A 14,703-nucleotide genomic window follows, 5' to 3' on the forward strand; every position below is an offset into this window, starting at 1 on the left:
GCGTTGGGTAAGCCGGAGGGAGAAACAGGACGAGTCAGTATGGGTTAATGTTACAAGAGGAAACTAAAAAGTCAAATACTGTAGTACTGTACCACTGTTGTGGATGGCAGGGTACTCTTTCACAGAATCATGTTACTGTACCTGTGTATGTGTTTGTGTGTTAGACTGAACAAACCCACTAACTGCAGGCGCCTGAGAAATTCATAATTCCCTTCCAAAAATAATTCATTCATGGGAATGCAACCAGTCTCTCCCGTCGAATATTTCAGGATATTATGCATGGGCTCACACTCCAGCAAAACAAAGATCCACAGAGTTTTAATGACTACTAAACAGACCACTACACCGGCATTGCATTTCCTCCTAACCCTGTGTAAATGTAGCATCATAGAATATGAGGGGAACAGAGAACATTAAATGCAGCCATCAAGACAGACATTATTCCACAATGGAAGCAGCTTTTCATATAGGAAGTTTCAGGGCAATCCCAGATGTCGGATCAGGTGATCAGATTGGCTACATTTATTTAATGTCCAAGGATTCGGGAATCCACAAACAGAGAGGATGGGTTGTCGGGGGAAATCCCGGGAGCGCTTTACCCTGATATAACGCTAATGTAGAGGGTCACATGGTCCCTCTGGCGTGTGTGGTTCATGACGATGTCCTTGACCGTGTTCTTATGCTGTAAGAACCATTCTGTTACACTTGAACCATGCAGCCAACCACACAGCAGGGCATAGCTGGTGAGTCGCTTGTGCACAGCTGTACACTGCTCTCTCTGTAGCCGATCACATGCAGCCATAGCCAGAACATAGGATTATATTGGACACATTGATGTCAACTCACTAGAACGACCAATCAGAGAAAATACAACCGTATGATTTGCAATAATTCAGGTTCAGCATATCCAAATCCATAAACCTTAGTACAGAGATGAGCTTATTGTGCAGCGCCACATCCCAAAAGATAGATTTGAAAAATTTAAGTGTTACACTGCATTAAATACAGATGTATTTGATAGACATATTTGTACTGAATATGTATTTGTTTCAATTGAATTCAACACTTCCTATTTTCCTTCCTCTCCCTGTTCTCTGCACACTATCACCGAGCACCCTCTGGGATTGGAACCTAATACTGATGATCGTGGGTACGGGTTAGGAATTCGATACATGACTTTTAGAAAGAACATTTTGCCTTTTGAATCGGGTGCTTCCAGCATGTATCACCTACTGGAATGTATACTTGATTTGGGTGTAATTGTCTTGTTTCTTTTGGCCGATATTATCTAGAGACAGTATTGTAGTATTCAGTTTATTATGTGTTTTAATGACAACTCCAAATAAAGCAACCACAAATGTGCTTTTCTGTAACAAAACGCTCTGATAGATTTGCTATTCTGCTCATAAAAAAAACTGTGAAAAGTAGCTCTCCCTCACATTTGAGAGGGGAATTTCATGTGCAGCGTAACAGCATGTGCACTCCCGCACACACAAACACGCACAAGAGTGATGTGTGGATAAGAGCGGCTAAAAGTACTTTAAATATAGGTCTGCCTACACTAGGCATCGGTGAATGAGAGAAGATGAAGGGTGGACAAGCTCTCTCTCTCCACAAGTACTCCAGTAGAGGCTGTAGTAAAACCCGCTCTGACGTTGTTCTGCACAGTGAATCAGGTGAGGTCTGGTTGCTCTTCCAGATGCAGTAAGAGCATCTTCTCCTTCCCTTTCATGTTGTTCCTATGTTGTTCTTTCGATGTAAATGATGTAAAAAAAAAAGAAGAAAAAAAAGAATGCATTCTATATATTAATAAACAAAGAATATCTAATGAAAGAAAATTCTTGCCTTTTTCTCAAATCGAATCACTGGCGGGCACTTTGGCCTTTTTTAAAAGGAAATTGAACTGGAAGAATGGGGGGATGAAAACTGCAAACCTCTAATGATTTTATAACAAAAACGTCTGGAATTTATGCCGCTTGGTTTGCTCCGATAGCAAAACAAAACAAGATATGACCTTAGTGGAGAAAAGAAAAAACTAGGGCAACTTGTCGTCATCATCAACCTCAACTCTCAGGTCATGCCTTTTGATGGAACAGTTTAACTTCTAGTTAATATGGCAGGGCTGTTGGAACAATAGGCAGTCGGATTACATCGTCCTCCATCTTTAGTCTCCCACAAAACCCTTTCACTCACACCGAATCTGACTTTTCTATCTGCCATCAGTTTGTCAGTTTGTCCACCGAGCGGAGAGGAACAGGGGGGGTGGATATGGTTTACTGTACTTCCTGTCCTACACGCCGGGGGTTTCAGGAGGGAATCATGCCCTTGTTCCTCTTGCGGTCGGCCATGTTGCGGCGGTTGTGGTTGGCCCCACGTCCCTTGCTGGCCTCTTTCTTGCGCCGGTCCTGTACCGTCTCCTGGGTCTGGCCCTGGCCCTTGGGCTTGCCCACCACGCTGCCCGCCGGCTCAGGGCGATAGCTGTGACACGCGGGGGAGAGACGGGCAGGGACGAGGTTAGAGCTAATGCCAGCTGTGTGTGCCTTAGTGCTGCAGAATGACGCCGGTGAGATTCGTACACATGGATGGAACCGGTCAAAACTTGGATGGGTCTCTTGGGGGTTGTCCGAATCAGAAACATTTCAGCATTTGTTTGAATATTTCATTAACATGACGCCAAAACCAAACACCACTTGCATATCGGTTTGCATTAGATGACTCTCTTAAGGGTTAAGGCGTGCTACAGGGCTTGAACAAAAAAATGCATCACAGGGATTCTTTTGTTGGCCATACTCTTCTTTCGTTTATGACGAGTGTACATAAAATGTGTACAATAAGACGAGTGAGTCATGTAAAGTCCGAAACAAATGTAAATATACCGTAACAAATCAAAACGCTGTTTTGCCACGTCTCGCAATAGAAACGCTGTGGTAGTTTCAAAACACATCAATGTCTCTCCACAACGACACATCATTTCACGATTAATATCAATCAAACATTACCAAAACACCATTACTGCCCATAACATTCCTATGCTCCAATACTTCGGAAATGTAGGCGGCCATTGCAAAGTGTCATCAAAGTGGTCAAGCTCCATTGCAGGCATAACCTCCTCATTAGGTGTTGACGCGAATCACCTGTCCTCCTCTCATTGAAGCTTAATGGTCCCCTTTCCACAGAGGAGTCCTCTTGGGACAGACACAGCTGTGGCCCATAACACTCATTATGGCTCTGGTGCATAAAAGGCGCAGTCTCGTAATGAGTGTTATGAGCGCCAGCTGTGTTTGTCCTCCGATGACTCCTCTGTGAAGAGTGTCTATTGAAGGGGTGTTTACAGGGGTTAGCCCTGCCCCAGAACGGCCTTCAAACCTGGGAGGGCTCCGGAAGTTGGTCTCGCCTATAACACCTCATCATTTTTTTTTTTTTTAAAACCTTAAAAAAGGTGACATATTATACCACCAGGTGTGAGTGTGATTAGCCGTTACAAGCCATTTTGGTAACCGGCCTTTTCTGACATCACAAGTGGGCGTGTCCACCTAGATGTGTGCTGGATAGATCAGTCCACCGGCCTACCCAGTGGACTGTAGCACACGTTGCTCATCTATCCGTCACACATCTAGGTGGACACATCCACTTGTGATGTCAGAAGAGGCCGATTTGCAAAACGGCTTGTAACAGCTAATCACACTCACACCTGGTGCTATAATAGGTCACCTTTAAACCTTTCATTTGAAATGTCAGCATTTTAAAAAGGATAAGAAAACGGCGTAACCATCCCCTCTCTGCCATAACTCTGCGGTCTCTCTCTCTCTCTCTCTCTCTCTCTCTCTCTCTCTCTCTCTCTCTCTCTCTCTCTCTCTCTCTCTCTCTCTCTCTCTCTCTCTCTCTCTCTCTCTCTCTCTCTCTCTCTCTCTCTCTCTCTCTCTCTCTCTCTCTCTCTCTCTCTCTCTCAACATCTGAGATGTAAAGAGAGAGATAGCGCAGAGCTGTGGCCGAGGCGGGAGGTGTAGCGGTGCTTTACCCCCTCCTCTGGTGGACGGCGGCCCGCCGGGCCTCCGCCCGCTCCCTCAGCAGGGCGGGGTCTTGGCAGAACTGGTCCCTGGGAGCGTGGTTGGGGTTCTGGTTCTGTGTTAAGGGAAGAGAGAAAACACTCGCTCGTAAAAAAGCAACATGGGGAGGAAGGAGCCGACACAAATTAGGATTGTTGTGTGTGTGTGTTTGTGGTGGGTTACCTCCATGGGCCTGGTGTCTTCCTCCTCTTCCTCCTCCAGCTCAAACTGCGGTTTGTTCCCGGTCCTCAGCACCAGTGGGAGGGTGAAAGGCCTGCAGGGGGAGAACGACGCTCGAGTGAGGGTGTAGCCTGACGTCGACGCTTTCAGAAGCCTCAAACGGTCTACCCCTTTCATCAGTCTCTCTCTTAGTCTCCCTCTTGCACCTGTCTCCCCAGTCTCCCCCCCCTTCTCCCCAGTCTCCCTCCTTCCCCAGTCTCCCCCTCTCTATTACAGTCTACTCCCTCCGTCCCATAGCTCCAGCTCCCCATGCAGTTCCAGCTTCCCCCAGTGCTCTAGCACCACCCTCCCCCTCCCCGGGACCCTACCTCCGGCTCAGCAGGCTGTCTCCGTCCAGGTCGTTGGCCCCCACTTGGTTGACGTCGTAGGTGTCGTCGTACTCGTCGTCGTAGTCCCCGTCCAGGGTGTAGGCCGCGCCGGGCTCCACCATCACCTCGTCCACCACCGTCTCGTAGGCCCGGTAGCGATCCCGCTGCGCGTTGATGTGCTGCTTGTCGCCCAGGACCTCCTGCGCGCTCTCGCCTTTCCTGCAGCGTAAGCGGAGGAGGAAATCTTTATTTAAATCTTTATTTAAAACGGGGCCGGTCTTGACACACAAGACACTTGTTTACAACAGCAGCCGGGGGGGGAAAATGGCAGGTGTCGCTTGAGAGACCGGGAAGGGGGGGGGGGGGGAAAGTGGTTTAGATCGAACAGGAAACGGAAGATAAAACATGCAGCGGCGCAACCCGCTAACGTAAACAACCAAACAACAAAAACAAAAGAAGCAGACTTGCATAGAAAACCCAAATCACGTTGCTGGACATGATAAATGGAGGGATATCAATACGGGTTAAGAGTGAGGGATGTGTGTCCTGTTGGGTTCTGAACTTCAAAGCGGACAAGTGGCTGGCGCTCGCTCTCTCTCGCTCCCTGTGTGTGTGTGTGTGTGTGTGTGTGTGTGTGTGTGTGTGTGTGTGTGTGTGTGTGTGTGTGTGTGTGTGTGTGTGTGTGTGTGTGTGTGTGTGTGTGTGTGTGTGTGTGTGTGTGTGTGTGTGTGTGTGTGTTTTAGGACTTCCTGGACTTCCTGAATTATTAAACATCTTTTCCCCGAAACACTTGTGGCTTCAGCGAAAATGCCATCGTGGTCTTTAGAAACAGAGCTCAGTTACTGTGCACTGAGAGGAATAATTAGTGGAACCAATGATATAAGCAGCAGAAACAAAGGGTTTGCTGTCTTGAGATGACTTGGCAGATGAAACAGTGTAGGATTCACACGCAAGTAGACCAAAGGGAATCCTTGAGGCTATACAAATGAGTTGTGTTGCATCATATGCAAAACCATCATATAGCATATATCATCATATAGCATGTAACATGAATCTAACATGAAGTATTAAACAACTAGATAGAAAAAAAAAGGAGTGTTCTTCCATTATTAATGTTAATGAATTATTAGGCTTACTTCACTTTATTGCATCCTGTGAAAGGTAAAAAGATACCTGGGGGGGGGGGGAAGATAAATAGACATCAAATAAATCTCCACGGCCCACAGTCGGCATCCTTGTGCAAGATCTAGGATCCAGCAGTCCTACAAGGTTATATGGATGGATGAGGCATTCAGAAGGGGATTTTATTGAGTGTATTTCTACAGGGACCGGTCTACACAGTGTGGCTCTGAAACCTCTACAGACACCTTCCTGAGAACGTTGGTGTCCGGACTGGCTGTTTCAGCTCAACCTCCCCACCGGAGAAACATCTTCCCTTGACTGCAGAGGTTGTGCTCGCCGTCAGCCAGTGACGTGCACACATCACTCACCTCCTGCCCTTCCAGATGCGGGACATGTCCACCTGGTCCCTGTGGAAGACGTCAAACTCGTCGTCGTCAAACACGTTGGACCTTGCGCTCAGCACCGGCGGCAGCTCCTCCTTCGGGGGTCTGGGGACACGAGGGGAGCACTGTCTCACTGACTTGTACGGCCGACGGGTCACGGCTTCACATCAACACCGCCGGAATTTCTCATTTGTTAGCTAATAAGAAGCCCTTTAAAAGACCAATCAATTCTCTTGGATAAGAGATCAATCTCAACCTTTCGCCTTTCCTGGTAGATTGAATAACAATTTGGATTCAAACCTAAATTGTTCTGAGAATATGTTTTCCTACATACTCTCTTGCACGGATACTGTGCAAGATTTCCTCATGAAATCGTTTTGGAATTAATGTTATGATGGAGGGTCCGTTGTGTTTTTGGTTGGTCAGCAACAGGCCTAAATGTCCTTATTTTCATAATTCTCACACACACACACACACACACACACACACACACACACACACACACACACACACACACACACACACACACACACTGAGAAACTTCCCCCCCCCCTCTTTAAAAAGTGTGAACAGGTGCTGGCGGCCCCCCCCAGGCTGCGGTTACCTGGGCATGGCGCGGTCGAGCTGGTCCAGGCCGGGGGCCAGCCGGTCCTCCAGGATGTTGTTGATGACCAGCTCCGAGCTGTAGTCGTACTCCTGGAGGCAGGCCAGCAGGAAGCCCTCCCCCAGGTCGGGCAGCAGCTCTGTGATGGAGGACAGCAGGGACTCCAGCTCGCCCGCGCCCAGCGAACCCGCAGCGCCCTACACACACACACACACACACACACACACACACACACACACACACACACACACACACACACACACACACACACACACACACACACACACACACACACACACACACACACACACACACACACACTTAAACTCTGGGGTGCGCAAGTACACACAAATAGGCTTCAATGTTAAGAGTCATGAATGTTATGATAATACATTTAGAGCATAAGGGAATGAAAGAAAAAACGAATCAAAATAAGTTCTAGGGTCTCACCTGACAGAGGTGAGACATAAACGTTTTAAAAAAGGGGAGTTTTAAAGACATGTAAGTTTGCACTGGAGTTCTGACATCTCCCCCTAGTGGCAGTACATGCATATTACACACATGTACATTGCGTAAATGAACAACAAACTGATTCATGTAAACAATGAAGGGCTATCAAACACAGAGTCCTATTCTTTATTCAAAGAAGAGAAATGTGTGCAATGTCGTCAACAAATCCAATGAAAACAACACTTAGTAAGCGACAGTAAGCTCTTAAAGTCAAGGAAAACAGCACTTAACAGGAAGAGAGTACGTACGTTGTTTCCTTTATGGGGCATGTACTGCGAAGCTTCAGCTCCCCTGGGCGTCTCCCAGCCCTCCCCCGACTCCCTCACCCCCAGAGGGGAGGCGCGGCCCCCGGCGGCCCCTCCCTGGGCTGCTGGGAGGGCGTGGGTCTGCGTGTGGCCCTGGGGCCTCCTCCGGCCCACGCTGTCCCAGGCACTCTGCACCCCCTGGAGCAGGTAGGACGTCCGTGTCTCATCTCTGGAGGTCAGGTGGGACGGAACGAAACCATCAGTGGGGCCGCATCAGCCCTGTACTGGCCTGCCTTCATTCGTTCGTTCCCAGCTAAGACGTATCGTTTGTTTCCTCCCCTAGTGTTTCGTTCGTAAAAATACCATTTTGCCTTTTATTGACTATCGACCGGTTTTCTCATCGGTTTGGTCGTATTTCAACTTGCAACTTGGGAGTTTTATTTACTTAAGTGGAACATCACTTCGATCAACCCTGGTTGCTTATAAATGTTCTTTAGAAATACATTTAAGCCGTTTCTCAATTCGCGTTCTCGTGTGTACTCGTGTACTTGCTTTCTCGGTAAACATCATCAGTGGTAGCCCAAGCACTGTTCCAATTCCAAGTACGCGAGTACACGAGTACTGTCGTAAAACCCGGAAGTGTTCTCGATGAGGCCGTTCTACCGAGGATGCATCGGAGGTGACTCGTGTGGACTTGGGACCGTTAAATATCCCAGGATGCATCATCGAGTCCGCTGCTGTTCCAATTGCAGGTGCATACTCGCGTTCTCGGAAGTCTGTACTTGAAAGTCCAGTCTTGCCAAGTACGTACTTCCAAGTCCCCGAGTACGTAGTCCGCGTACTTGGTATTGAGAAACGGCTTTAATTTAGAGTGACACTACTAGGGTTCTGCTGTTACAGTGGTGTTCATTGATAAGGACACTAATGCAAAGTCCAAAAGGATTTTGGCATCCATTTAAGCCACAGCCAAGGCATACTTGGCAGCTCATTTACATGACTTTGAATTGTAATAAAATTCTAAAAAGGGGCAGCACACAACACAAATGAATGCATCTGATTGGCTCAAGCAGTTAGGGTGTGCCAAAAGGTACTGGATTCAATCCCCAATGTCTGCAGCCAACCTCTGTGGCGTCATAAAGCAAGAGGCCTAACCCTTACCTGCTCATCAATGAAATGCTTGCATGTTGTGAGCAAAAAAGGTTCTGCTAATGGACTAAATAGTAATATGATGATAGTTACATTAGAGGCAGAGCCTGCTGCAGTAGACTGATGTCGTCGGCTATGGGGAACTGTTCATCGTAGTCTGACAGGAACCTGGGAAGGAACAAACACACACTTTATTATTACAAATGAACAGCAACGTTTTTGAAGAGTTTTTGGATTATTAATTGATCCAATTACAAACACACAGATCTGAAAGTTCTTTATCATACATATAAAAACAATTTCTCTATGGTGTAACACCTAGAATTTTCTTCCTACCTTTTTTCAGGGAGAAATGACGTGAAATGTTGTAGGAGTTCCTCTGCGAATGTTTGGATATTGTCACCCCTGAAAAACAGCAGCCATGTTCACAGTCCCACAGGGAATCTAAACTAAATTTATGACACAAAACAAGATTCTGGCCCACTAATTCCCTAAGCTCTGATCAATGGCAAAATATTATTTACCATGCGTTAACAATTTAATATCACCCGATTAGATATTGAACATCTCATAGAAACCACCACTGTATATTCCAATTCCAAAACAAAAGTATGCCACATATATAAGCTTACAAACAGCGCTAGAACCGTTAATTCAATCAGACAATATTCCACTTGATGTTGTTAAGACGCCACAGAAAGATGTGGCACGATGGCGACAGATAACCCCGTGGCCCATGCTGTTACAGGGCTCCATTCTAAGGACTAACAGGACTTGGTATTGAGCTCACCCCTCCAGGATGGGCTGTAGGCAGGAGTGCTGCAGCAGCAGGTGGGCCACCTCCACCATCCTCTTACACGAGTGGCACATCCTCTTCCACAAGTCCTCCTTAAGGCTGGACGGGGCAGGGGGGGAGAGGGAATAGGTGTTAGTTGGACAGGCCATTGCACTTTTGTATACATTTTTCTGACCAGTTGAGATGAAGCCTGTGATGTATTGTCTGCTCTAAACTTTTGGATTGCCCAACGTGGTCTGTAACTGTAAAACCCTCTGGGATTTAATAAAGTTTGAACTTGAGCCCGTGGGACTGCTCTGGATACAGGTCAAATCGACTGGTGCCGTGGTGAGAGGTCAGGTTTATATTGCTGCCGATAGTCGCACCATGAGGTAGGCATGGAGACAACCACGTTTGTATTTGACCGGATGACGTGAATGTGGTCACGCTTGGACAGGGTTTGAACATTCAGAGTTTTTTTAGCTGGTTTTGTATTTTCATTCCAAAAAAAAAAAAAATCAGCGTATTGGCAGAAGAAAAATCCATGCATTTTGTTGAAGAAAAAAAGTTATTCGAGAAATCATTCGGTCTGGTCAAGCAGTAATTAATGAGGGAAGTACTTGTGTCAGGTGCCTTGGAAGACTCTGGTTCTTCTCGTTACCCTATGTAATTTGAATACGGACACGCATCGCTCACCTTTTGTCTGTAAAGTTTCTCTTCCTCACTGCCTTCTCAATGTCCGGTACAGCAGACTCATAAAATGAGACCAGTCTGGATTGCCATGAGGAGAAAAGGAGGGAAGAGTTACACTGACTCTGTCGTGGCTGATCAGGATTGGGCAGGGGTGACGGTGGTGTCCAGGCCTACCTGCTGAGGAAGCTGTGGGACTGGAAGGTGGAGCAGGCAGGGGGGTAGATGTCCAGGAAGGCGTGGATTGTGGTGGTTGAGTCACACAGGTACAGAACCAGGTCTAACAAGTCCTGAGGCGCACACAAACACAAATATATATGTTATATATTTTTTAAATAGATTATATGTAGTTTGGTGGACGCTTTTATATCCAACGCGATCTCTTGCGATACCCTGAGTGCATAGGGCATGAAGCTAGCGACCAGGGTGTGTGGAAAGAAGTTTGAAATGTGTTACATTCGGTTTCAATCGTGAGGAGTTAGCTCGGTCCATGTAAAACTCTATTTAAAAGTAAAACAACAAAAAAAAGCAGAGACACATGTCAGGTGAGTTCTGACAAACAAATTCAGCGCATAATAACTTTCCACTGTCTGCTTACGCACACAATGCTGTGCTTATAGTCCCTGTATTATTGAAAATCTACCACGTAAGAATCTACAGGAATCTACAAGAATCTACAGCCATATCTTGTGGGTTGAAGCATAGCCAGAGTTTAGGGTTGTGTAATGAAGGAAAAACTGACAAGCAAGTTTCTCAACTCATTTTTTTGTTGTAAATGGGGATCCACATAGAGAGAGAACACCTTGTTCTTGGCTGACACCTTGAGATATAACAAAACAACACTTTCAACAATTTCTACACTCTCTGGTCGCTTCCTTCGTGCCTATAGCCCCCTGCGTCACATTCCTCGGCTCCTCTCAACTTCGCCTTCCAGAGCGTTCTACCATTGGAAATACATGGGACCACGGCCAACCAGGTGCACTCACACTAGGCCCGTTGCCATTGCCACATATTCCTGAATAAGACAGGACAGATGGAGAGACAGAGCCAGAGATACACAGAGAAAGAGAGAGAAAGAGACGGAGACAGAGGCGGAGGCAGAGAGCGTACCTGCTGGCTCATGGTCATGGCAGTGGGCCGGCCGTTGGCGTTGAGCTTCATGGGCTCCATGGCGCCGGCTCCTTCACACTGAAGACCACACTTGTCCAGGATCGTGTCGAACACCTGGTGATCAACAGAGAGACGTCACGCATCTCAGGACGCAAATAAACCCGAGACAGTGCTTCAGCATTTCCCTGTCCTCTGGACGAAAGGTACACAGCCGCAGCTCACTAGCGGATGCTTGTTCAGTCCAGGGCCAGCCTGTCGGGTCGGACTTACTTGCAGCACCGACGGCACCGCCTCGTCCAGGTCACTGTAGTAACCGGGCTGCTGCGTGAAGATGTTTTCTAAAAAAAATGTAAGAAAGGGTATTCATGTAATCATCAAAATGGTTGCGTTAACAAAACATGGCTCTCCATCATTTATTTTAGAAGGAGCACCATGGAAGGCTGCTCAGTGTTTGACTCGAGTGAATCATTTTCTTTTCAGCAAGCAGGATAAACAGAATATCCCCGCCATGCAGTTGAGCACATCCTTTTGTTACATCGACAATCTCTACACACACCTTGGGTTCCTTGAACATTTACACCCAACAGTCTGCGTCTTCTACGATGCCGTTTCTTCAATGGTCATAGATGGGAGGAATATTTCATGTGGAAATGTCAAGAGGACAACATCAACAGCCTACCTATCATCTTATGCAACAGCTGGGTGTTGCCCTTGCCGAAGAGCACACACAGGTCCAGGATCTTGGGAATGTCAAACAGAAAGTTTTCGTAGATGATCTCCCCAAACACAGTTGGAGTCAGGAAGTTCTCCTGTGAGTGATAGGAAGAAGGGAGAAGATCACACACACGGAAGGAAGCAGCTGGTTACTCATAGATGACATAACGATGATACAGATGACACATCAGGGACATGACTCATTGGTTGGGTAGGAGAAAGGACGCAGCTTGTTTGGGAGTCCCTGGTGAGGATGAAGCAATATATGTGGCCAAATCACACAACCAACTGGGGACATAATAAAATAAATAAAAACAGTGACTGATCAAATATACAATTATTTCTGAAACCTAAACACCAAAATGAATGGCTTCTAAAATCACAGGCAGACACAGTCCAGCCCAGAAGCATATTACGCATTTATTTTATGCATATCATTAATTCTTTGCAGCATTTCTCCCATTGTTTTTCACTGCACGCCCATTGTTAATGGACAGCCCAACTCATTTCCTTTACATTAACCCAACATGCTCATCGTGTACTTTGAGTTGTTACCAGCACGTAACCATCAATATACAAGGTGTTGCATTGAAAGTTGCTAATTGTTGGAGTTCTTCCACCAGTCACTATATGGCCCATCACACTTCCAACACATCAGCACCATCACAACCCTCCTCCAATAGAGGGTTGCCAGCTCAGAGATTGCAGCGAGACCGACAGGGCGGACCTAAACAAGGTCCAAAACAAGCGTCTTCTGCTGGCATTCTTCAGCCATACCCATTCAATCCTGCATCTGTACGTGACCACAGGATGCAAGATGGCAAAAGTAACAAGAAAGAATTCAGGCTATGATTTGGGCGTGGCCTGCCGAGCCGAGGCCGAGCTGGGCGGTGCCTACCTTGGACTCCTTGTGCGTGGCCATCCTGATGAAGGTCATGAAGACGGCCCGGTGAATGCAGCGCTGCACGTCTGCCACGGCCGGGGAGCAAGGCAGCCCTGCCGGGTCTAGGCCACGGGAGGCGTGGCGCAGGTACGAGTCCAGACACTTCTGGAGCGTCTCGTCGAAAACGACCTAGCGGAAACACAGTGGGGGGAAGGAGAGGAGGAGGGAGACGGTTGAATAACAGATGAAGACACACCGTGGCTACATAACTGCAGCCCCCCCCACAGAGGTTGCGGGAAAGGGGGGTATTTTTAGCCATTTGAGAATGTGCTTATGCATAATTCAAGTACAGGATCACTAGTCTGGATACATTTGTCTTTAATGGTAAAATGATTATGAAACTGAAACAAAAGTTTTAACTAAATTACGTTCAGGCTGTTCAGACATGTCACAATATTTGTATTAATCCTTGTTATTCATCTTTTTTATTTGAATTACTTAAAGTGAGCTTTTTAAAAAGAAAAAGAAAAAAAAAGAAGCTTTTTTGGTCACTGACTGAAGGAAATACTGTGGACTCTGACCCCAGCAGACGTACCTGGCACCAGAACTTGTCATGGGGTAAGGCCAGCAACCACTCTAGGTCTTCAGTGATGAACTTGGCATGTTCCAGGAACTCCTCCACCTGAGCAGGTGAACCATCCTCGGGGGGAGGCTTGTAGGGCACAAAACACCGATCCTCCTTCCGGTCAGGATGCTAAAGGTGGAATATACGGCATGTTACTACGGACAGAGATACATGGCAAGACATCAGTTCACGTTGAGAAGCAAAGGCTGTGGTGTTTTGTTTCGGTGCCGAGAATTAATTATCTAACCAAACCGAGGGGTCCAAATGTGACACACACACACACACACACACACACACACACACACACACACACACACACACACACACACACACACAATGACTCACCAGAGCAGGCAAGGTTCGGTCTTTTCCGACAACACTCGGTTCGGTCACCTGTTGTTCATCAAGCGGTACTATGGCACAGGCCATGATCGCTACCTCACGTTGCTTCTGTCAAATAAAAACAACGGTTACATCATTTTTAAACTGATCATGATGTTGTGCTTCCTAAACCAGTCCTGTAAACCCACAGCGGTGTCCAACAACAGGGGTTTTCTTCATCAGATGAGGAGACGCAAGCAGACTATTTAGTTAAACGTCAGCCTGCCTGTCATGCACCAATACTTCTTGCGTCAAGTGTAAACACGAATCAACAAATAACATTGGGAAGGATTCCACAAAAAAAACACAGCATATTTTGAAATCCTTCAAGATGAGTGTAGCAAGTATGCTAAAGACTTCCGAACTTTGTTATAACTCATGACTATCATGTATTCATGTATTGACTTGACACGTTGTTGAACATATAAGCTGTTCAACTTAACAGCTAGAGGTTTGATAAGGGACAGCGCGTCAATGGGAAAGGCTAACGTGGCTAGCCGGCTTTGCGTTTAACACCAATGCCTCCCTTTTCAAAAATATCAGATGTTAATGTACAGAAGTCGAACTCACCTCTCACTTTAATATCCGCAATATGCAAAAGCCATTGCATTTAATCACATCACAAGCCTTGTCAAACTGCTGTTGGTGGTGTGCCCACTCTCATGGATCTTTCCGAACAGGCCAGGAAGTGGCAGGAGTTTTTACATAACGCATGCGCAAAAACACATTTCGACTCCTGACGTGTGTAGTGCCACCTAACTGGACGAAAAAGGTACTGCAGCAAGACTTCACCGTATACAAGTATTTGCTTACGACGCTGGGTGCCACCGGTTCAAAGGAGATCCCAAAACAGGAATGTGATTATTTGGCGTAGTGGGCAATAAAGTAGTTATGTGTAATAGATAATTATCTAAGTTGTAT

The 14,703-nt window shown here is 46.6% G+C and overlaps 1 protein-coding gene across 2 annotated transcripts; it reads right to left on the bottom strand.

Moving 5' to 3' along the window:
* Positions 1-26: 26 nt before the first annotated feature.
* ascc2 (activating signal cointegrator 1 complex subunit 2) lies at positions 27-14,470 on the bottom strand. Of its 2 annotated transcripts, none has more exons than XM_084468270.1 (19): positions 14,353-14,455; positions 13,747-13,848; positions 13,372-13,530; positions 12,792-12,965; positions 11,859-11,988; positions 11,450-11,517; positions 11,180-11,293; positions 10,247-10,359; positions 10,076-10,150; positions 9,395-9,499; positions 8,941-9,009; positions 8,698-8,772; positions 7,462-7,687; positions 6,704-6,900; positions 6,085-6,204; positions 4,595-4,813; positions 4,230-4,320; positions 4,019-4,122; positions 27-2,478 (listed from the first exon to the last, which is right to left on the bottom strand). In XM_084468270.1, the coding sequence occupies exons 2-19, from the start codon at positions 13,828-13,830 to the stop codon at positions 2,307-2,309; spliced, it is 2,295 nt and encodes a 764-aa protein (XP_084324396.1). In that variant the 5' UTR covers positions 13,831-13,848; positions 14,353-14,455; the 3' UTR covers positions 27-2,306. The 2 variants fall into 2 exon arrangements, with proteins under 2 accessions (XP_084324396.1, XP_084324395.1); XM_084468269.1 differs by having other exon boundaries at positions 28-2,478; positions 13,747-13,851; positions 14,353-14,470.
* Between the last annotated feature and the right edge of the window lie 233 nt (positions 14,471-14,703).

The sequence above is a fragment of the Micromesistius poutassou genome (genome assembly GCF_964030765.1).
Source record: "Micromesistius poutassou genome assembly, chromosome: 5".
In the NCBI taxonomy this organism is placed as follows: Eukaryota; Metazoa; Chordata; class Actinopteri; order Gadiformes; family Gadidae; genus Micromesistius; species Micromesistius poutassou.